The sequence below is a fragment of the Balaenoptera musculus genome, chromosome 10, assembly GCF_009873245.2.
Source record: "Balaenoptera musculus isolate JJ_BM4_2016_0621 chromosome 10, mBalMus1.pri.v3, whole genome shotgun sequence".
Lineage (NCBI taxonomy): Eukaryota > Metazoa > Chordata > Mammalia > Artiodactyla > Balaenopteridae > Balaenoptera > Balaenoptera musculus.
The window spans coordinates 22,561,802-22,587,025 of NC_045794.1; the positions used below are offsets into that span (position 1 = coordinate 22,561,802).

A 25,224-nucleotide genomic window follows, 5' to 3' on the forward strand; every position below is an offset into this window, starting at 1 on the left:
TTTCTTTTGTGGGCTGTTTCTGTGGATGTTTACTGTATAACAGATTAAAACTGAGAAATCTGCAACACCATAAAACATAAGCACACGTTTCATTAGCCAACAGAGAGATGACAGCATCACACTTCACAGAGCCTCTGGAAAACTCCACTGTACAATCAAGAAAGAATGAGAGTGGGAAAGGTAAATAACAAGTTACTGTCATTATGAAAATAATTTGATCTTGTAGACCCTCTCAAAAGGGTCTTGAAGACCCCCAAGCTAGAGAAGTACGTCTAGGTCTTTGTCCTACGACTAATTCACACTTTGCATTGACCATCTCTTATGGCCTATGACCACCATGGTGGGACTGTCTTCGGCTTGCTTGGTTGCTATATAACCATCCCAGTGTGGCTCACAGGGCACAAGTAATAAATGCTCCTGATTGCCTTGTTTCCTCTGCAAAAAAGTGATCAGTTTCCAAGTCCTAAAGGTTTTATTCAACTAAGTCAATGTTTCTAGGAGACTTATGTTCTAGGCTATTTAAGTGATGAAACCTTGAATTCCAGGCTGTTTAATAAATCTTATGTAGGAGGGCAAGGAAGGGACAGGCAGAGCCTCCAAAGAAGCCACTAGACCATGCTACCTATCTCTTGTGTTAGGTGAAAATAGGGAACTCGCTTGCGCTCCTGGCTTGTCTACATGGAAGCCAACTAGTGAAGGTACCTGCCTTTAGTTTTATTAACAATGCTGGCCAAATATATATTTTGAAAAAACAAGGGTGAGAAAGAAATAGGAATTAAAGAACTTTCACTGTTATTGCTTTAAGTCAAAATATCCGTTACACTCAATCAGTTGCTCTTTGCTTTGTTTGTACGTTTGTCCACTGAACAGCCACACTGTTTTTTTAACATGACGTTTCCGGTATTGGACCTTTTTCTTTCGTATTGTAACGTTACAAAACCTAACTCCCAACCTAACCACATAATTAACTTTGTTTTAACTCCTTTCCTTCCAGTATTTATCCACATGGAGGTTTTAATTATGCAGATACAATCAGAATACAAGTTGCATAACTGTGAAGCTTTCTAGAACAATCATAGCTCGACTTGTGCTTCACGCAGTACATCTAAATGGAACCAGAAGGACAAATTCCGCAGCCCTATTTCTCAACAGAGCTGAAACTTCTGTCGTTTAGAAAGTGCTAGCTTAAAACGCATTTTTAGGCTACCTATACCTATGATTCCAAGACAGGACACTCTCTAGATGCGCTTATTATCTTCCGGTTCTTCATGGACCTGGAGAGCCTCTGGAAGTTTAATTTTTAACCGGCTCTAAGTTATCCAGAGGAAGATTCACACACACACACACACACACACACACACACACCACCACCACCACCACCACCAATCACAGTCATATAGCAAAACATTAGAGAAGTAGCAAGACTCCGTGAACTCCTGGGGACACATCACTTTCACTTTCAGGGCATAAATCTCTCTTTGCAGGGGTCCCCAGCTAACAGAGGACAATGAGGCTTCAGAAGAATAAGGTGAGAGGGTGGTGCATGACCAGCTGAGGGTGGATCTCTAGTCGGAGGGCTGCTTTGTTCAGTTTTTACCTCTTGTTCTTCAGAAGGGCAAGTTTACAAACTACTTCCAAGCATTTGTAAGACAAACATTGCCACCCGCCAGCAGTTCCCTGTATTCTGAAATTGCTGTATTTACCTTGAAAACCACAAAATGTAAACAAGGGCACCTGATCAGAAAAGATCTTTAAACTGCTCATTCACTAAATCAACACCTGGGAAGAAAAGGCAGTTGACTTGGACTTGAACACACAATGTACAAATCAATCTTTTATCTTAGGGGTAGCTTGAATAAGTTAATGATTAGTAAGCTTTATGGAGATGCACGGAGACTTTCATAAACAAAACGTATTAATATATTTAATACTCAAAAGAGTAAAACAAGTAAGGCCCACCTACTGTAAGCTATAGAAGTATAATCTTTTTTTTTTTTTTTTTAATTTTTGTTTTTTAACTTTGGGTTTATGTATTTATTTATTTATGGCTGTGTTGGGTCTTCGTTTCTGTGCGAGGGCTCTCTCCAGTTGCGGCAAGCGGGGGCCACTCTTCATCGCGGTGCGCGGTCCTCTCACTGTCGCGGCCTCTCTTGCTGCGGAGCACAAGCTCCAGACGCGCAGGCTCAGTAGTTGTGGCTCACGGGCCCAGTTGCTCCGCGGCATGTGGGATCCTCCCAGACCAGGGCTCGAACCCGTGTCCCCTGCATTGGCAGGCAGATTCTCAACCACTGCGCCACCAGGGAAGCCCCCTAGAAGTATAATCTTAATTCACACATACTTTCACTTAAAATAACAAATATGTGTAAGACACTCTCCCTCCCACTGGAGATACTTTATGCTATACAGCATGTGAAAACTGGGGTGACTGACTTTTTAATATGTCTTTTTTAAAATATTTATTTATTTATTTATTTTTGGCTGCGCCGGGTCTTTGTTGCAACACGTGGGATCTTCGCTGTGGCATGCAGGATCTTTAGTTGCGGCATGTGGACCCTTAGTTGCAGCATGCGGGATCTAGTTCCCCAACCAGGAATCGAACCCAGGCCCCCTGCATTGGGAGCATGGAGTCTTATCCACTGGACTACCAGGGAAGTCCCTTAATATGTCTTTTAATATGCCTAATACATGACAAAATACGAGAAGATAGGGAAATAGTTTATTTAAAAATAGCTACTATTTAGTGGGAAGCAGCCCCATAGCACAGGAAGATCAGCTCGGTGCTTTGTGTCCATCTAGAGGGGTGGGATAGGGAGGGTGGGAGGGAGACACAAGAGGGAGGAGATATGGGGATATATGTATACGTATAGCTGATTCACTTTGTTATGCAGCAGAAACTAAACACACCATTGTAAAGCAATTATACTCTAATAAAGATGTTAAAAAAAAAAGAAAAAATAAAAATAGCTACTGTATAATACATTGAAGAGTTTTTGAGTGAGCCATAGTTTTAGTTTTACAGACAGCCTGTGCTTCTTACCACAATGTGTTTCTGAAAACTATATTACAAAAGCAATGCATTTCTCATAGGAAATTCCACTGGAATAATATAACTGGGAATACTTTCCTAGGGAATACAAAGATAATAATGGATATAGCATAGGTAGAAATACTCTAACCCTCCATATATTTAGAAGAACGAACATCCTGTAAAAGTGATTAAAATGTGCTTAGTTGTACTTTCATAAGGATCATTCTTTTCCCCAAAATTACTACTGTATCATGTAAATATCTGAAGACCTCACCAAGGACCCTCCCATGTATGAGGGCCCAGAGAGGCAAAGAGTCCTGAATGGATAAAGTCTTTCTCCATCTTCCCACACAGCTAGACTTAGAAGTTAAAAAAAGTCACAGAAGTGTAGAGTGCGGAGACTTCATTATTTTTCAGTGAAGTCAAGAGATTATTTTTGGGTCAAGTGAACTTCTAACCACCTCAGGGCTATTTTTCCTCTCCGGACTATTCTACCTTGAGTTAGCTAAATTCACCCCTCCTGCCTCAGCCTTTTCCAGAATGCTATATAAATGGAGTCATACGTTGTGCAGCCCTTTGAGACTGGCTTCTTTCACCTAGTATCATGCTTTTGAGATTCATCGGTGTTGTTGGGTGTATCCATGGTTCATTCCTTTTTACTGCAGAGTGGTATTCCGCTGCATGTATCGTTTATCCATTCACCAATTGAAAGATATTTTTTAACTGTTTCCAGTTTTTGCTGTAAACATTGAGGAACAGATCTTTGTGTGAACTTAAGTTTTCATTGCTTTTGGTAAATATTTAAGAGTGAGATTTAGGGCTCATATGGTATGTGTATGTTTAACTTTATAAGAAACTGCCAAACTCTTTTCCAAGATGGCTGTAGCATTTGGTACACTACTGGCAATATATGAGAGTCCTAGTTGATCTGCATCCTTGTCAATGCTTGATATTGTCAGCATTTTTATTTCAGCCATTTTTGTAGAGATACTTCATTGTGGCTCTTGATATTGTTGTTTTCAGGGAGGCACCTTAAATGTTGGTATTCCCAGGGATTCCATCTAGGGTACTTTTTTCTTTTCACTCTCACAGCTTTAAATTCTATCTACTTGCTATTTAAATTTCAAATCTGTGTTTTCCATCTGGATTTCTCTCCTGAGCCTCCAGATTAACATATCCAGAAATCTCTTAGATCTTCTCCTCTGGCAGAAAGGATGCCAGAACCAAGTTCATTACTGTGGTAAACTGCAAACAGCCATAAATTCTTCTCATCCCTGTATGCAGGTCCCTTTGCAGGTGACTTTGCAGGTACTCCCATCAAAAGACAACGTCAGTTTCCCCACTTTTTGCCTCTGAACTTAGCCATATAACATTAGCAAATGTGACACAGAGGTTTGAATAGCACTTGAGCATTGGGGGGTTGCCCTTTCTTGCTGTTCTCACGCTCTCCCTAGGGAAGAATGTGAGCTAGCCTGCCAAATAGTGAGAGACACATGGCCCGGCCACCCCAATCAACAACCTATCCACAGGCAGATACATGAATGAAGCCAACCCAGACCATCCAGCTGCCAACTGACCCCAGATACATGAGCAAGTTCATCAGAGATCAGCCAAGTCAGCTCAGAAGAAAAGAATCCACAAGCAAACCCACAGATCCATGAGTTAAGTAAATGAATGCTCAGAAAGCCACTCAGTTTGGGGGGTTTCGTTACATAATAATACAGAACTAATATAATTACCCTCCCCTATCAAGTAGTTTGTTTTATATTCCGTATCTCAATAAGTGCTACTAATACCTACCACGTTGCTCAAATCTGACACCTGGGGGAATTCTAGGATGCATCCTCTCCCTCACCCCTACTTTCCACCACACTCCCACATACAAGTAGTCATCAATTCCTAATATAGTTAAATATTCTAGCTACTTAGTCCCTTATCATATTCTGAACTTTTTTAACAGTCTCTTAGTTGACATCCCATCCTACATGTTCCATCTCTCCATATAAGAAAGTAGTCTTTCAAAATTTCAATTCTGATCACGTCATAGCCCAGCTTAAAAGTCTCCAATTGTGTTCTACTATCTTTGACATAAAAATTACCTGCCTCAGCATACAAGACCATTGGGCATCTGGACTCTCCTCCAAGCTCATCTCTGCCACTCTTCCACATTCTCCTCAGCTTTTAACTTTCCTAAAAGCCACAACCTCAAATGGGTCATGCTACTCCACACCCCTGTGCCTATTTCTCCCCAACCCTCTCCTTTCCACCGGATTAACAACTGCCCATTCTTCCATAGCTCCAGCTCACCTCCATGCTTCCTCTAAATTCCCAAGGCAATTATAATCCTCTTCTCTTACTTCCACAGCCCTTTGGGACTTAAGACATTATAATTAGTGGTTAAGTGACTGGATTTCAATCAGTCCTTTGCTTCTAACTAGTTATATGACCTTGGTCAAGTTACTTAACTTCATTGTACCTCAATTTCCTCAATAGAATGGGATGTGGCAGAGAATGTTACCCTTCCCTCCACCCTCCAGTATCCATTCTCTTCTTCCTTTAGGTGACAGAACTCCTGAATTCTAGGTAGGCACATGGCCAGCCCACCAACCATCACACTTCTCAGCCTCCTTGCAGCAGATGTAACTACGTGTATGAGTTTCCTGTGGCTGCCGTAACAAATCAGCAAACTTGGTGGCTTAAAACAACGGACATTTATTCTCCTGTAGTTCTCAAAGACCGAAGTCCAAAGTCAAGGTGTCGGCAGGGCCGTGTTCCCTCTGAAGGCTCTAGGAGAGAAACCTCTCTTGCCTCTTCCAGCTTCTGGTGGCTCCTGGTGTTCCTTGGTTTGTGGCCACATAACTCCATTCTCTGTCTCTGTCTTCACAAGGTCTCTCCTCTATGTGTGTGTCTCCCCCTCTTTTGTCTCTTATAAAGTCACTTGTCATTGGATTTGGGGCCCACCTGGGTAATCAAGGGTGATCTCATTTCAAGATCCTTAACTTAACTTACATTTGCAAAGTCTCTTTTTCCTATGAAAGTAACATTCACAGTGTCTAGGTGTTAGGACATGGACTTATCTTTTGGCAGACATCCATTCAACCCAGTATACTATGTGACTATGACATATGAGTAGGAGTAATATATGCAATTCCAGAAGTCCTCCTTAAAGAAGAATCCACTTGCTCTGGATGCCTCTTGCTCCCTTTCTACTGACTGAGAAGTAGTAACTATTGAAGCAACTTTGGAAACCACATGTTGAAGAGAGTAGAGTGGCAAGATGGTTCTGGATTACTCATCTAGGAACTATTAAGTGAAAGAGAAATAAACTTCTATCTTATATAAGCCATTGGTTTTTGTTGTTGTTGTTTTATTTCTGTTACAGCACCTTATCTAGTACATGCAGCTAATAATAATATCTTAATAAAAATACATACCACTTAGGGTTGCATAAGGATTAAATGGATTAATAGAATGTAAAGCATTGCAGACATCACCTGACATATAGTAAGGACTAAATAAATGTCAGTGATTAGCCTCAGTGGTAGCAGAGTAGCCCGGGTCACATTTAGTTATCATTGCTTTACTTGTCTATCTCCTGCAGAAGACCAAATTTATTGGGGTAATGGCTTGGCACTTTCATCTCAGTATTGTACTTGAAAAAATACCAAACATTCTGTTACTGTTTAAAAGGGAAATGCAATTTAACTCTGCGTACCAATCATTACCCTAGGAGCTACTTTCATGAAAAGGTGAATACTAGGCTGGAAAAGCCTAGATGTCCCTTCCCTGCAGGCACAAATCTTTCAAGTTACAGGTCAATTGCTATCTTAATTAAGAAGCTTTTCTCATCTCTCAAAACAGGAAATTAAAATCTCCATCCTCCCACCATACCTTTACCACAACTTTTTATTTAGCCCTTATCATTGTCTACCTTGGGTTGCAATTATTTATAAACATGTCTTATCTCCCTCAGTAGATTATAAATTCCTTGAGAGCAGCATTCGTTTCTGATTCATTTGAACCTTAGTAACTAGTTCACACACTGCACTGCGAGTGCAGTTATCACGGAGTTGATAATCAATAAATCTCTACTAAATTTATCAAGATCTTACAGTGTGAAAACACCAGCTTCAAATAAGCCTGCCTCACCACCTACCAGCTGTGTGACCTTGAGCATGTTACTTTACTTCTCTACAGTGTGGTTTCCAAATTTGTAAAATGGGGCTATTAAGAATTAAGTAAGGTAACATGGATAAAGGCCATCAAAAGCACTCAAAGTTAAGAATTCCAATATTTAGGACTTTCTATTCTTAGACAGAGCCATCTTGGTTATTAAGTTAAAGTGTTCACAGACAAAAGGCATTTATTCAGTACTTGCAAAAAATTTAGACACATATTTAACTTCATACACAATATTAGAAGGGAGATTTTTACACACAAGCCCCCAGCTCAGGAAAATCGGCCCATGGATACACGATCAGTAAGCAAGGGAGTTGTTCTAACACCACTAAACCACGTACATCACAAGTGCTAATTTTCTGCCCATTACTTTTCACTCTTCAAGGAGAAAATTAAACTTCACAAGTCAAAGCCACAAATCAGTCAAAGTTCATACAGCACATATATATTTTAGATACTCAATTAATTGTGTGAGGGCAGCCCTAAACAGCAGTTGATGAGATTTCCAAAGTAGTCTTATTTGACCATTCATAACCACAGCAACTCCCCTCCAATAGAGACTAAAGTATTTTAAAGTACGAGCCCTTTTACAATCCTGACTAGCTTCAACAGAAGAAGCAAAGAAGCAAAGCAATCAGTTTTCATTTCATCCTTTGGGCCTTCTCTGAAACCCCACTGAAAAGAATAAACTTATTACCCAATTTCCACTGCCACTTAAGAGTTTAATAATAAGCTGTGGAAGGTTCTTAATATGATGACTTACCACAAATACACAGAATCAACACAGCAGTAACATTGAACTGGAGAATTTTAAAGACATTTGTTAATAAATTTTGTAATTTCTGGCTTGGAAATCCACTGCAATTTTCTAAACTTCTCTGAGTAGCAGCAAACCACAAAATGCTACAACCTAAAAGAACTTCACTTAACACATGTAGAAGTTTTCATCTTCTGCCATTCACACTATAGATTTATATGTTGGAATGCACATTTAACATCAATGAGCTGAAATTTAGAGGCCTAGAATATAAAACTGTAATACTATAACAGGTCTATACATTGCTTTCTCATAAATGAAGTAATCAGCTAACAACTATGTTACATGCTGGGTAGTATTAAGACCTCCAAAAACAGCATGTGACAACAGAACTGAAATTATACTGCCTTTAAGAATTATAATTTTTTTCTAGAAAAACATTCATTTATTAATTCAACAAAAATTAAGTCAGCCCCAATGATACTGAAAACACTGTTCTTGATCTTGGTAATTCAACAGAACACAGTCTTGCCCTCAAACACTTGGCAGTCTAATTGCAGGTCTTTCAACTAAAGAAACGAGTGCAAATTCTGAGCACGCACAGTACTGGGACCGCGTCCTCAGGCCCAAGTTCACTGACACCACAGTGGATCCCAGCCTGTGGGCAGGTTCCAAGCTCAAGCTCCCACATCTCTCCTCTTGTCCTCACGAGGGCTTCCCTGACACTTGAAGAACTTGCTCAGCTGCAAGCAGGAGCAATCCAGATGTCTGTGTGGAAGGGGGTGACAACTCAACCCACAGAGGATGGAAGCTGGTCCCAGCCTTTCCGCCCTTGGGTAGGAGATTCTGAAGCACGTTCCTCCTGGTTTCTCAGAGCGCCCTGCAGGACTGAGTCCCAGCTGCCACAGTGGCGGGCCTTATTCACACTTTACTGACTTTCATTCCATCAGGCTGACTCTCCTTCACTCCCTCACTCACGCTTCCCAGGACCACCTCCCAAACTAATTCCCTCCATCCGCATCTTCCTGGGTCGAATGTGTAGATGCTCCAACTAACACAGTCCTAATCTATTTCTCTTCAGATATATCCAATCACACTAGAATAACACATGAAAGGAGAGTGTCACATATATCCCTTTTATCCACTTAAATTTCAAGATCTCATGAGGCTGGGCATTTGAATAAATAACGTGAATGAGAGTTAAGATCGAAAAAGAGAGAGAGAAAGAGGAAGCTTGGCAGGCTAGAACAATGACCAATGCTAAAAAGACGAAAGTAGCCAATTCTCCGCTTGGTTCCAAAATACCAATTATGCAAAACACGAGGAGGGAAACAAGGGTCCAGAGATGCGAATGAAAAAGCCTCAGGAGTTTGGGTTGACTAACAGCTGCAGGTGAGTTAGGGAGTCCTACTCAGGACTCTTGGGCTGCAAGTGTGGCATCCAAAAAAGAGGGAGAGTCTCATCAGACTGCACCCAAATGTACTATGTTCAGTTCTTTCTACACCGCTAAGAATTAATTTGACAAACAGGAACCTAACCAGAAACCAAACACAGCAGTGTGATGAAGACTAGAGAAATCACTGAAGAATCTGTAGCTGGCAACAGGTGAAAGAATTTTTTTTAATTAAGACCGTAGAAGAAAAGATCTACAGGAATATAATCGTTCTAAATAAATACTTAAAGCTCCATTGTGTGGAAGAGGGATTAGATGGAATCTATGTGGCTTTACTGGACCAACCGGTAGAATTTACAGGAGGGCATTATTCAATAGACAGTATGGTATAGTGGTTAAAAACAAACAGCTCTGGAGTCAGACAAACTTGTTTTGACTCCCAACTCTACCACTAATAAGCTCAGCGACCTTAAAACGGTTGTATACTTTCTTTATACTGAACTGTCCAACTGCAAAATTGGGATAGCAACAATTTCTACTTTATAGGGTTATTGTGATGACTAAACATTAATGCACAGGAAGCCCTGAGCCCAGTGTAGCATGTATTAAATGCTCGATAAATGTCAGTAATTTCAAATCTGAAACAGTTTCAGTCTTCATCCCAAAAAATTTACACTATCATCAAATCTGAAGAAATACAATAAAACAATTGTTAAGCTGGTAGAGGAAGTATTTATAATTGGCTCATACCGGAGAACTACTGTGCTAGACAAGACTGACATGTTCAACTACATAAAAAGTCGAAGCTACTACCTAGCTGGATGGCTTTTTCGCAGATGCTTTTAAGTGTATAACCTCCATGAGTAGAGCCAAAAGGTGAGAGTGCCAGCCTTCAAGACGACTTCCTGGAATTATATGCAGAGAAGGAACTGAGTTAAAGAAATGGTCTTGTCAGTGTTCTCCCAAGTCCCTGATACTCACTACCTGCTTTCGTGTGGCACCGCACAGCAGAGAAAGTCTCTGTTTTAGCTCCTGAAGCATTCTAACTTATTGCCTCAGAATGACTTTTTGCTTTCCAGAAGCAGCCACTTGGTAGGGTTAGCAGATTAGGAAACAGTCACGTGTCAAATGACCATAGAGTCTCAGAGTTGGAAATTTCAAGACCAAATGGGCCAAGGCTGTGAACTATCTAATCAACCAAGAAAAGGAGCTGTCTCCGCTTCCCTCAGCCCTCCTGGGGAGTGGCCCCCTGGGTCCTGCGTTACTTCTGTGTTTTATCACCCTGATGGTAATAAAAGGACACACAAACCTCCCTTGTTTTGATTTAGATCAGTTTCTCCTCCTAATAGAAAATGCACACGTATTAATACGCACAAACTTTTGGAAAAATCTACACCAGGGTTTTCTAGTGAACAGGGGGAGACGTACGTGCATAAAAGAACTAGGAGAAAAAAAAGAAAAATGAAAAGAATATAAAGTCAACAAAAACAACTGCTATAATTTAGTGTGCGGGAGGAGGGTTAAATTGCATATCAAAAAACAGGACCAGTGATAAATCGTGTTGATAGTATGTGCCCCTGTACAAGGCAAGGAGAAGGGCAGTTAACCTCAGTGCTATTCCTTCTCAAAACCTAAGCCCCACTCTAATCATAACAAAAACATCAGCCAGACCCAAACCAAGGGACATTCTACAAAATACCTGGCCAGTACCCTTAAAAGTATCAAGGTCATAAAAAAAACAAGGAAAGACTAAGAAAGTGTCACAGGCCAGAGGAGACTAAGGAGCCATGATGACTAACGGCACGTGGGATCCTGGATGGGATGAGGATGGGGAAAGGACAATGGAAAACTGGTGACATGCGAAGGAAGCCTGGAAATAAGTCAGTAGTAATGTACAAATGGTAATTTCTTGGTATTGACAAATGTACCATGATTATGTAAGACGTTAACATAGGGGAAACTGGATGGAAGGGAAGTCTCTATACTACCTTTACGACTCATCTTACATCTAACTGTATTCCAGGGACTTCCCTGGTGGTCTAGTGGGTAAGACTGCACACTCCCAATGCAGGGGGCCTAGGTTCGATCCCTGGTCGGGAAACTAGATCCCACATGCATGCCACAACTAAGAAGCCCGCATGCCGCAACTAAGACCCAGCACAGCCACAGTAAATAAATAAAACAAATAAATATTTATAAGTAAATAAATAAAAATGTATTCCAAAGTTTAAAGTTCATCTTTAAAAATGAGAGAATATTTGATCATGAAAAGAATTTTGCACTCACTTAAGAGAAAGCCAACGTGCTTCGGTTAATACTATTCCGATTGTGTGGTTTCTACTGAAAATAGCTGTCCATCTGCCAGGTTTTAAATAACCCTTGGGAAGTTGTTTATTTGTTAAAACTTCATTTCCTCTGTTCATATGAGAGGCAGTGTGACACAGGACACAGTCAAAGGAGCACTTCTCGTACAATTTTGTGTATTGAGGATACATGTTAACCTCTTTCGAACTTTGGCTCCTTATTCAAAAAAGTGGGGAACTGTACTAGATTTACTTTTAATTGCCTAGAAGCTCTAAAATTTTATGATTCACTTGAACAAATCATAAAGTGAGTATGAAAGATAAAAATCTTTTCAAATTAATTTCAGAACATCGTTTGGCTGAGGCAAGAGGAACTGAGGTACAGCTGAACTATAGTTTCTGATACACTATAGTTTCTTCACATTATCTGAAAAGTAACAAGAAAGGAGGGTGCTCTGGAAATTTATAAATATAATAAATATAATAATAATATTTATAAATATAATTTATAAATATTTATTTGTTTTATTTATTTACTGTGGCTGTGCTGGGTCTTAGTTGCGGCATACGGGCTTCTTAGTTGTGGCATGCATGTGGGATCTAGTTTCTGGACTCCAGAGGAGTCTGGAAATGCAGGAGTGGTGATCTTGGAAGGCAAATCTATGAAAAAGTGATGGCTTTTACAGCCAAAGGGAACAGGAGAAATACACTCAGGAAGAGAAGAGTGAAGCTGCAAAAACACAAGGGATGAGAAAGGATACAGCATTTGGGAAAACAAGGTTTGCTTATGGTTGCCGAGCAGTGTGAAGGTCAGGGCAGAGACAAGCCCATCTCAGGGATTCCTCCTCCGGGGCTCCGTCAGGGTGGGCTTCCAAGAATCAGAGAAGAGTCGGAGCTTTAAGATAAAAGGGAACCTTGAATCTCCAACAGGAAAATACCCTCCTTCTCCAATGATGAGTGGAGTGAGACAAATGGCTTAAACTAGAGGTAGAAAATGAGAGCAAACTAGCAAGGACAATGACCTAAAGTATTAGATTACAGGAAAAGCCAGCCTTCCAGGGGCGGACGGAGCACCTGAGTGATTCATACTTTGAACCAGTGCCCGCTGAATCATATGACACCAAGTATCTGTGTATAATTACCTACTGGGTACAGAGCTGTTACCGCAGAGTTCCCTCAGATACAGTAAAATATCTAAAAGAAAAAAGGCAGCCACAAAACCTGAAGGTTTATCTTTGACAGATTAACCTCCCCTGACTGACAGAGGAATAAGGTTACCCAAGCTCGTGGCTGCGAAGCGTGAAGTACCCCTGGGAACCAAGTTGTTTCACATGATCCCAGGGAAAGTTTGGGTCTCCCACCCACAAGCATCTAATGGCTATTTTTTTTTTTTTTTTTTGGATGTCTACTATGGGCAAACCTCTGTGCCTGGGAAACACACAAAAAAATAAATAAATAAAATCCTGCCCTTGAAGAGGTTATAATGCAAGAACAGAGTCAACTATGTTTAAAGGAAATATATTATGCCTTTCTATTATAAGTTAGCTACCGTTTGTATAATGACTTAAAACACTTTTACATTTATTCTCTGGAAAGATTCCAAGCCTCACAAAGCCTTGTGTGGTAAGATTATTCTTGTTTTTATCCAGCCCTGGTCTCACCAGCCAATGACAGATGTCCTCTGAAACGCTAAGTGGTTGGGTGACCTACTTAAGCTGACACAGCCAGAGAAAAGTGCAGTTAAAACCCGAACCCCAAGCTTTTTTCTGTTACAAATGCTGATCTGTTGTCCCAGTTCGCTTTTAAAACTTTGTATCTTTATCATCCTACAGTTCACAAAGGAGTGTCTGTGGATCTGGATTTGTTTATCACCCCTACTCTGAACTCAATGTGTCTCTTCCACCTGAGGAACAGTGGTTTTCTACAATTTAGGAAGGCTCTCGCCCGTATCTCTTTACATGTTGCCTCATTCTCATGCGCTCCAGCCTCTCCTTCTAGAATTCGATTAGAGGCTGCTGGATCTTCTCAGTCCCTCCTCCACGCTTTTCATGACTTGTTCAGATTTTCCTCTGCACTGCATTCTGGGTAATTTCCTCAGCTCTCTTTTCCATAACACTGTCTCCTCGTCTTTATATAATAGCTAGTTCATGCTGTTTAGAACCTATATGTTCCTTTTCATATTGTCCATTCTTCCATTAGGCTTCTGTAGCCTCTTCTGTCTCTGAAATCATTTCCACACACTTACTGCACAGTGTCTGGCAAGATGTCCCGGAGCACTTCGCGTCTTGTTTGTCACAACTGCTGACCCTCCTTCATGTAGTTCTATTGGGAGTCCATCCTCGGCGGGGACTGTGTATGGTTGAGAACACCTCACGTGCCCAGAACTGGGGGAGTGTCCCCACTGAGCACTCTTACGGGTGCTTCTAATGTGTGGTGTATCTCCCACAGCCTTCTTTCTGCTAATTTCTCCACCTGGGGAGACATCTGGATCACTTATTCAAAGTGACCAATTTCGGGACTTCCCTGGTGGTGCAGTGGTTAAGAATCCACCTGCCAATGCAGGGGACACGGGTTTGAGCCCTGGTCCGGGAAGATCCCACATGCCACGGAGCAACTAAGCCCATGCGCCATAACTACTGAGCCTGTGTTCTAGAGCCCATGAGCCACAACTACTGAGGCCTCACACCACAACTATTGAGCCCGCATGCCACAACTACTGAAGCCCGTGCACCTAGAGCCCGTGCTCTGCAACAAGAGAAGCCACCACAATGAAAAGCCCGCTCACCGCAACGAAGAGTAGCCCCCGCTCGCCGCAACTGGAGAAAGCCCACGTGCGGCAACAAAGACCCAACACAGCCAAAAATAAGTAAATTAATTAATTTTTTTTTAAAAAGTGACCAATTTCACTCAAAGGACATTTACTGTCCTCGTCACTCTCTCTACAAGATGAAAATGCAATATTCTTGCATATTCTTATAATAAGAACTGTGTAGAAAGTGCCTATCACAGAAAGTGAAACATGGGAAACACGTACCAAACGTTAGGCATCTCCCTTCCCCAGTGCAGGGAGAGCACATCCTGAGTTGGGTCTGGGGCTCTAGCAAAACCCTTTGACTCTCTCTCCAGATCTGTATCCCTTATTAAACCTGCTTTTCATCATCGTGAGGAGGAATGCTTACACTGTATGTTCAAAATGAATGCTGTTTTTAAATTATTGTTATTATAAGTATACATAAACTATGAAATTGATTTGCACAAGCTCTTAATTACTGGTTTTAGTTGTCTATGATTCTCTGCAAGTTCCATTAATCCTTCTCTTGTAACAGTCATAATCAGTCTCCTACTATGAACAATTTCTCAGTTGACAGTATGATGCTGTCTCTAAAATTATACCGACAAGGGAGTTCTAAGACAATTGTTAGTTATTATATACCAGCCAAAGTGACATTTTAAAAGCTAAGCTAACACATCAGCGTCACCATCCTGGAGATTTTACAAAGATAAATTAAAGAGCTGATAATGAAACACTAACATTTATAGTACAACTGTCACGGAAATATATAAATACATATCATTCGGCTGTATTTACTGGTTTGAAAAGTGGCCTCTCACAGTTAATTACCAAGATTTCCTTTCAACACACAGACTATTGTCCAGCAAAACAAAACTTGAAACTATTCTCTCAGTATCAACCCTTCAACGTAGAAAAGAAGAAAAATGATGGGGATATTTTTGAAAGAATTTTCAGTGGACATATTTCTATTTGAAAGTTTCACGCTGAATAAAGTGCTAACATTCCTTATTTTAAGACACAAAAGTACCCCCAGTTAGATCACATAATATAAAGTAAGCATCTCTTTCTTACCTCGGAACTTCTTGGGAGGGTTGGCGAGGTCCCCCGCCTCTGGGTGCACCACACATCTGTCATCCACTAGCCTGGAAGGAAAAGCATGTTCACATGTTGACATCGTCATATTCACAAAGCGCTGACTGCACGTGGATACCGCATAAATATTTACAGAGTGTTAATACCATTCTTCACTCAGAAATGTTTGAAGAGTCATGGATTTGTAAAAAGATTTGGTTACAAGGACATGAATTAAAGCAGGGTTTATGAAATACAAAATTAAGAAGCATTGTTAAGTGGTAGGAAACTGGTTAGAGAAATCATGATATAGACAAACACCACAGAGCTAGTTACAATTCTATTTTTTAAATGCACTGGCCTACAAAACATGTATAATATATTGTGAAAATAAGTGGGAACCAATCAGTAAGATATTGTATACATTTAAACACACACACACACACACACACACACACACACCCCTCTACACAGACACACATGATGAGGACTGGAACAGAGACACCAAAACATTAACAGTGGTCAGACTGCCTGTAGTTTTTATGTCCTTGTGTGTGTGCGTGTGTGTTTTGTTTTGTTTTGTTTTGTTTTTATAAGGAATGTGTAAGCTAATGAGATCAGGCTTACAGAATGACCACACAGTGGGGGTAAAAGGCACTCATCCTGTGTTCAACCCTGGCTCGGTCACTTCCCAGCCAGGTGACTTGGAGCCTCCTTCTTTACAGCTGCCAAACAAGGATAAGAGTACCCACCCCACAGCATTGTTAGGAGGATTAAATGATTTAATATCTGTAAAGTACCTAGTACAGTTTCTGGCATAGAGTAAGCCCTTATACAAGTGCTTAATAGATAAATAAAATCAGGGACCTTCCCTGCCTTATTCCTCACCATACTGTCTGCCTCTAGAAAGGTGCCTACCACATAGTGAGTACTCAGCAAACATTACTCAAATGAATAAAGTACCCTTCTAGTTACAAAAACATGCCCTTATTAAAATATTCATGAGAAGCCAATTTCTAGGACAATTCCGAGGGAAGCTGAATCTGACCTGAGAGCCAGGAGGCGTGAATCTCCTGCTCAGAGTAATATCTAACTAGCAAAAGACTCACTAATGTTCATTTTTTCCATTGACTAAGTGATGGAAGTAACTGGGGTTTTCTCCAGAATATTGTGACAATGCATGTGAATTAGTTCCAAATTTGTGAGCTCATTTGAAGAGAGATGGCCCAGTTGTGACTTTGTTTTTTTTAAAAAAACATATTAATCAGACTCACTAGTATGCATTAACTCCAGCACAAAGTAAACCCCGATGCGTGACCAACTGTCCCCTTGAACTAGGATGATTAAACAAATCAAGATGAAACTTTTGGTTCTTGGTTTATCTGGTTACAAAAGCAGACACTTCCTAAATCACTGGATTTTTCTGAGATCCAATTTCCACAAAACAAAAATGCTAATTTGATCAAGCAATACGGTTCTTTCTTTGATTTTTTTAATATACTTCATTCACACTGGTTTACTAAAATGTGGTTTTACAAGAGCTGCCAAGCATGCAAGAAATTCCTTTTAAGAGTCTCTAAAATTGTTTTCTTAGAAACAGGAAGTCACATTGGGTCAAGAGAAAGCAAACCCAAACCTCTACAATATCTGACTTCAGGCTGTAACACTGAAGGTGAAAGGCTCAGAGTCCTGAGAATGTCACAAAGTAATATTTAAATTTTTAAAAATGCTGTGAGGGAAAGGTCAGCTTTTCTAATTAGTTAGGACAAGTTAAGAATTCAAAACATAATAATCAAAAAAAAAACACATAGTCTCATTTAGAGCACATAAAAATTATATTAAAAGCAGCATGGGTATTTTACTTATTCTTAGTGCCTGCCAATCCCACAGAAATGCAGGCTCCCCTAGAATGCCCCGAAGAGTCCTCACCTGCATCGGCTAGCCACCAAGAGGAATGGGAAAAACTAAAGCCATCAATCAGGTCACACTGCATTTATGTAAACATTTATGCCTATCCTCAGATATCTGATAGCCCAGATAAAAACACAGTCATTAAGAGTGACTTCAGTTCTAAGAATTTGTCCTATCCCTTATAAACAAAGGTCTGCGAAAATTACAAAGAAAGTCATCTCATCATGCAGACTTAAAGAACTGGAGCTGAGTTTAGAGAGAATGGAAGAAAGGGAAGGTTAGGATTAAATGGGTGAGAAAAGAAATAAGGAGTGTGAATCTGTTATAAAGACATACATGATCACTGATGCTAAATGTTAAACAGGATTTTAATGCACAACTTCTACAATATCTACAAGAGCATCTTCTTGAATACCTCCAGGGCCAGAGTATTCACCACTTACCCTCTTTCTGTCAGTACTAATATTAGAAATCTGTTGTATAGGTCTTTATCCCATCCCAGTACTTACATTTTCTTATGACCGCTTGCTTAATTGCCTGATTTTCCAATAAATTGCAACTCCATGAAGTCAGAAACTAAATCCAACTTGTTTACCATTATATCCTTGGCATCTACTAGAATGAGTTATAGTAGCCACGTAATAAACATTTGTTAAATAAATCAATGAAAAAATGAGACTTGCTTTCCCAAATATCTTTCCCTTTTTGATCTCAGTTCTTTCTTCTGGAACTACATAGACTAAGTTTTCTTTTTCTGGAATGAACAAGACTATTTCTCTCCAGTTCTTCCTCATATGGATATTTACCAAGGAGCTCAACATCCTTTCATACACCCAAGTGTCAACATCCCCCTTAAATGTGATCCTGGAAGCTATTCACATGAGTTCAGATGTGCCCCCAACAAGTGCAGGGTTCAGGGGACCGTTACCTCCTTCTTTCTGACACTAAGCTTACAGTTATGCAACCTAAGATTGCAGTAGCTTCTGTGGAAGTCAAGCTCACCTCTGACATTCATTGGGCTTATAGCTAAACAATTCCAGGTTTTTTTCGTGTGTACTGCTGATAAGCCAGGTTTTCCCATTCACCACTGGGGCAGTTAACTTTTACAACTTAGGAATAAGAATTTACGATTGAATAGGGACAAATATAAAGATCGACCTTTGGCCTAAGAACAGAAATCCTCTGAAAACCACCTATTCCATCCCTAAGTCATTTAAATACCCTCTCATGATTACTGCCCATTTTTCTCACTGATAAACAGTGTTTCCCAAATTCGGCTCATTGGCTGAATCATATATATATAGGAGGTAATAATAATAAGTTTCTTTGGTCCAGATCTAACAAACCAAAATTTCTGGGGATAAGGTCTAAGAATCTGTATTTTTTAAAGGCTCTCCAAACTTTCTTGAATGGATTAGGAGTACCTGCTCTCCCAGAGTACCCGAGGCTCTCCTCTATAAGACAACTTATCACACTCCGTCAAGATTTCTTATATAAGCATATTTCACTAGCACCAAAAATTATAAGTTCCAAGAGAGTCAGTGCATTTCTGTTCTGCTCACCATAATATGCCCAAGTCTAAGTATTAGGCCTCAAACATGGAAGACACTAAATAATTATTAATTGAGTGAATGACTGAGTCACTTTTTGAATAAGTGAGTAAATCAATCATGTTATTTTTGGTAGATCACAAAAACATTAAAAAAAAACTGGAACTAACAAATGGTTACCTAATAGTAGATGGAAGAAAGGGTAGGAAATATTCCCCATCCAGACGTGTCTCAGAAAGTTATCAAAAATGTCAAATCCTGAGAAGGGCCAAGATAGCCTGCTCTAAATAACAATATCTTATATAGCACCTTTCAACCCAATCTATCAGTGCACTTAAATGGGCTAAATTAAATGCAGCTAATGGGCTGCATTTATTTTCCCCTGTCTGAATCAGCAACTAAGCCAAACAGGCAATTCTAGCGATAGCTTAAAATTCTCAATCTGTCACTGAAACTCAACTAACATAAAATCTGTTTTCCTTCATATCTATCTTTTCTTCATAAGGTCATAGCTGTAAATTATTTGGTCACTGCAATTGACAAGAAAAAAATCATTCAACAATTAGACCTTCCAAGGTATCTATAAGGAGATTTCATTAGCTCCTTTGAAGATTTCATACATAAATATAAATCAAAATGTGAATCAAATTTTAACTGGACAGATATGCCCCCTAGAGAAATCTTGCAAATGTGCATATGGAGACATGTACAAGAGTGATACCAAACACTGGAAAAACCCAAATGTCCATCAGTAATAGTAGCATGGATAAGTAAATTATGACAAATGAATAATTTCATACAAAAGATAACTATTTTTTAATAGATAGCTAGTGGGAAGTAGCCGCAGAGCACAGGGAGATCAGCTCAGTGCTTTGTGTCCTCCTAGAAGGGTGGGAGGGAGACGCAAGAGGGTGGGGATATGGGGATATATGTATAGGTATAGCTGATTCACTTTGCTGTACAGCAGAAACTAACACAACATTGTAAAGCAATTATACTCCAATTATACTCCAATTTTTTTTTTAATTTTAAAAATTTACTTCTCTAAAAATATGGTTATCATGCTTTGTACACAACAGCACATTTACTAGATAATACTCATTCCAGAATCACTGTCCAAACCAAACAAATAAATGGGGGTATATGGGCACATAAGGCAGATGACACACAGTTTTAAAATAATTTTCAGAGCCAGAAATGGTAAGTTGGGCAGAAAAGCAGTAAATCAATCCTTATACGGATACATGAAAATTATATGCAAACTAGAAAACGAGCATGTGTTTTAAATAAATCAGATTAGATTTAATCAGGCACTACAATGAATGGAAATTGATTATATTCCTTTTGATTCCAAATTTCCACTTATTGGAAAATCTAGTAACCTTTACAGCTTCTAGCTGAGGGACAAGAGGACAGACAATCCTTTAACATCCAATAAAGATATTAAAAAGAAAGATAACTATTTTTTAAAGTGAATAAATTGCAGCTGCATGCAACAGCACTGAAAATCTCACAGACATAAAGTTGAGCTAAAAAAAAAGGAAGTCCCAAATGTTATATAATTCCATTTATATAGACAGCATAAGTAGGCAAAACTAAACAGCATATATTTTAGGAACACACATGGAGTGTAAATAAATTATTGTATAAAAATGCATGGCTTTCAGATTTTTTACGTAGATTTCCAAAAGAAAGCAAATTATTCTTTGGTCTCCAGTCTCGCGTTATTCCACCAACTGCAAAGAAAATGTCACGAAATAGGTAAAATATGTTAGTCATATATTTTTCCTCATGAAGCCATAAATGGTATTTCTACCTTGAATACTTTTTAAAATAAGTGTGTTATCTTCCTGATATATGCCTACCACATATATCTGATATTTGTACAATTAAGTGATATAATTCATTTCTAATATTGATACAATGACACTGAAGCATATTTAAATAAAACGAATTTGAGGGGAGAGAGAAGGTGGGGAATCCACAGTGGGTATTATTAAAAACTATTGGTAAGAAAGGGGGCTAATATTGTGGCTAGGTTCATAAGTAGGGTGGAATTGCCTTTACAGCACTTTCACGACTCTGTCACAAATCACTTTATCCCTAACGCTGGGATTTTTACCCTGCCGGCCATATGAATTTCTCCCTTAGCTGCAATCTTCTGACTTCTTAGCAAAACTGTCCCTCCACCACACACAACCCTACCACCCACCATCACCACTACCCTGGCACATCAGTCAAGCCTCTCCTTCACCTTCATCTAGAAGTAGTACTAGAGTAGAAGAAAACAAACAAACAAAAAAAAAAATTGAGCTCTCTCATCCTTGGTTCGCCGCTCCATAACCAGCTGTGTTTATGTTAGCCACTTAACCTCTCTGGGCCTCATTTTCTAAATGGGGCAGCTGTGATCTCACAAATTCCTTCTATTTCTGTGCTTTTTCATTTCTCTGATCCTGTATTATAATCAAGTTTGGCTTGTGGTATCATCTTCCGACAGCAAATTCTGACTTTATAATATCTTATACATTGTAGTTTGAAAGTTTAACTGTTTAGAATCAATTTTTTTAAGCTTATTCATTATTTTATCATTCCAAGCAAAGTGCTGGTATGTGCTTTTTGTTCCATTCATCCACCATAGTGACCATAGTCTTAGAACACAGTATTTTAGCATCTTAAGGTCTTGCCATTTAGTAATAGGGACCTTGTTTTTACTGACCAGTACTCAAGCTGCCTAAGTAAGGAGCCAACCTCCAGGCCTGTAGATTCTTGCTTGTAAGCCAATTAATCTGTCTCATAATTCAGAGCAACTTAACAGGAAATGCTAGGTTCTACAAATGTCCAGTTCCATACCTTAGGTCTGATAGGTCCTGTGGACAGACCCCTGCACAAGGTCATAAGCAATTCTAATCACACAAAGAGGGAAGTAATTTCATTGTAAAACTTTCTGCCAAAAAGTGTTCTAACTTGTAAATGCAAAACAGATGCAACACAGAAAATTCACTCATAGCTGTACTCATATTTTGCCTATGATGACAAGTAGAGTTAAATTCCCTTTTGCCATTGGAAATGTGAGATTTTTAAAAGTTAAACCAATAAAGTTTAACATTATCTTCTCTTTTTAGATTTCTTATTTCAATAATATATCTTTATTAGAACAAATATTTTAAGTTTAAATATTAAAAGTGTATTTAATTCCATGTGTAAGTTTTTCAACCACGCACAGGTTTGTTGCTGCTAATATTTCTAAAATTGGTTCCTTCCAAAGCTGAAATTGTGCTTGCTCTTAGGTATTTAAAATGCTTCCAGGACTTCCCTGGTGGCGCAGTGGTTGAGAATCTGCCTGCCAATGCAGGGGACACGGGTTTGAGCCCTGGTCTGGTAAGATCCCACATGCCGCGGAGCAACTAGGCCCATGAGCCACAATTGCTGAACCTGAGCATCTGGAGCCTGTGCTCCGCAACAAGAGAGGCCGCGATAATGAGAGGCCCGCGCACCGCGATGAAGAGTGGCCCCCACCTGCCGCAACTAGAGAAAGCCCTCGCACAGAAACGAAGACCCAACACAGCCATAAATAAACAAATAAATAAATAAACCCAAAGTTTAAAAAAAAAAAAATGCTTCCAGTTGTTCTTCCATGAAAGATAAAATTAATCTAAACCACATATAAATTACAGAATAAACACTAAATTTTCAAGTACTACTACATGGAAACCCCTAAAAATAATGAATGAATCCTTACGCTTAAAATTTTTGATCAGTGCTATCGTCTAGACCAAATGACTCAAAGACCTTTAAACAAAATGGGTATCATGAGGACTACAAACAGAATGCTGTCACTCACGTGTTAACTTTTTTAGAAATCACTGCAAGAAGCCATCATTTTGTGAAACAATTATTTTATTTTATTTATTTATTTATTTATACAGCAGGTTCTTATTAGTTATCTATTTTATACATATTAGTGTATATATGTCAATCCCAATCTCCCAATTCATCCGACCATCACTACCATCACCACCACCACCCCTTTCCCCCCTTGGTGTCCACACATTTTTTCGATACATTTGCATCTGTATTATATTCAGAGTATGGATGCTAGTGAAACTTGGGGGAAAAAAGACTAAGAGCTACACATTGCCTTTCAAAGAGAAGCATGTATATCTGACCATAACTTCAGAAAGGATTTGCCTGTATATTTTGAAAGCTTAAAGTCCTAATCCAGCCAAAGAAAGCAATCTGATTTTTTCTTCTCGGATTTTCCTTCTCCATCTAATAACTTCCTTTCCTTGATCCTCTCTACCCTGCTTGCTCAACCTCTTTGAACCCAATACTATTGCAAGTCAGTATGTGCAGCATTTGTTCTAGCTGGTCCATTACTGTTCTCATGAAAGTCAAAGCATTTGTAAAATGTCTTTCTCAGGATATGAATGGGCATCTATACCAGTTGAGATCAATTATTTAGTGATGGCTAAGGTGACCTAACTACTACCAGTTCTCAATTATCTGCAGAGAGCTACAAAATCGATGGCACTGGTAATTAAAAGTGACACACTAGGCAAAGTTCAAGTCCAGAACTTTGCTACTACTACTACTACCACCACCAGATTGTCATTCCTATCTGAGTTTTTGCCACATGGTTGGCACCAACTTTCTCAGGAAAAAAGGCTATAAAATGGGGAACTCACCTAGGTACACTCTCTTATTCCAAGAATAGACACCTCCCTGGCCCCAGGTTTCTGCCTGGCTTTGGTCACTTCCTCGCATTTCCACATAGTTGTTTTTTATATTGTGTCCAGAATTTATAGTAGTTATACTGAAGATTAAATTCAAGAAATATGAGTTCAAATATTTTAAAAATTACTAATAAGACAACACAACAAACTGCTATGCATGCATCAGCAAAAACAAAAATAAACATATTGTTAATTACCAACTAAAAATATAACTATTATGAATGTTTAAAGACATTAAAGATAATTTTCTTAAAAGAGCAAAGAGTAAGAGCCCATCAAAAATGGGCAGACAGATTTGATAAAGAATTTCTAGAAATTAAAAATAATTGTTTAAGTAGGTGGGTTTAAGACAGTAAATTTGACACAACTAATTAATAATCTCTAGAGCCCGCAAGCTACAACTACTGAAGCCCGTTCGCCTAGAGCCCGTGCTCCGCAACAAGAGAAGCCACCGCAATGAGAAGCCCGCGCACCGCAACGAAGAGTAGCCCCCGCTCACCGCAACTAGAGAAAGCCCGCGTGCAGCAACGAAGACCCAACGCAGCCAAAATTAAATTAATTAATTAATTTTTAAAAAAAAAGAAATGGGAAGGAAAAAACTGTTAAACGTGAATAAATTTAAATAAATGTTGTTGGTATAAAAGAATAATAATGACTAACGTGAGTCTTTAAACATACAGCACTACATCCCAGACATCTGCATATAAGTAGAAAGGGAGTGATCAGAGTTAAATAGTTCCATGGCTCTGAATTGTACAGGAATGAGTTAAAATATCAATTAACTTTATATTTTGTTGAGTGTACATAGTATAATTTTAAAAGAAAATACTGAAACAACAGAAATAGTATATAAATACAAAGCCAATAGAGAAAGATGAATGGAACAAGAAGAAAAATAAGAACTTCAGTCGATCCAAAAAGAATTAAGAGAGAAGAAAAATCAGGGAAAAATCATGATTAATATAAAGGCACAAAGTAAGAGGGTAGGAATAAGTCAATATGAATCATAATATATTTAATTTTTAACTTATCACTTCAAAGCCAGATTTTTTTTAAAAAAAAAGAGAGATTTCCAGACTGGATGAAAAAATCCAACCATATGCTATTTACTAGAGCCATACCTATAACATATGGACAGAAAAAAGCACAACAAAAAAATACTGATCAAAAGAAAGTTATGGTAGCAGTGATAATATCAGAAAAATAGACTTCAAGGCAAAAAAAAAAAAACATTATTCAGGACAAATAAGGCCATTAAATGTAAGTGTTTCAGTTCTCTAAGAATATATAACAATTCTAAATTTAAATGTAACAGCCTTAAATTATACAAAACAAAATTTATAGAACTACAAGGAGAAATTAACAAAGATATTATCAGAGTAGGAGATTTCAACACACTTCTCAATCACTGATAGGGCAAACAGACAAAAGGTAGTAAGGATACATGCTTTGAAACCCATAATTAACAAGGCTGATCTAACGGACATATATGAAACATATAACTT

At 39.0% G+C, this 25,224-nt stretch overlaps 1 protein-coding gene across 3 annotated transcripts in view; it reads right to left on the minus strand.

The window, feature by feature from the left end:
- ITPR2 (inositol 1,4,5-trisphosphate receptor type 2) overlaps positions 1–25,224 on the minus strand; it is a 524,960-nt gene that overhangs the window by 469,650 nt on the left and 30,086 nt on the right. For all 3 annotated transcript variants that reach the window (XM_036864824.1, XM_036864825.1, XM_036864826.1), the window contains exon 2: positions 15,526–15,596. In XM_036864824.1, coding sequence (XP_036720719.1) covers positions 15,526–15,596 — 71 coding nt within the window. The remainder of the gene's footprint in view (positions 1–15,525; positions 15,597–25,224) is intronic.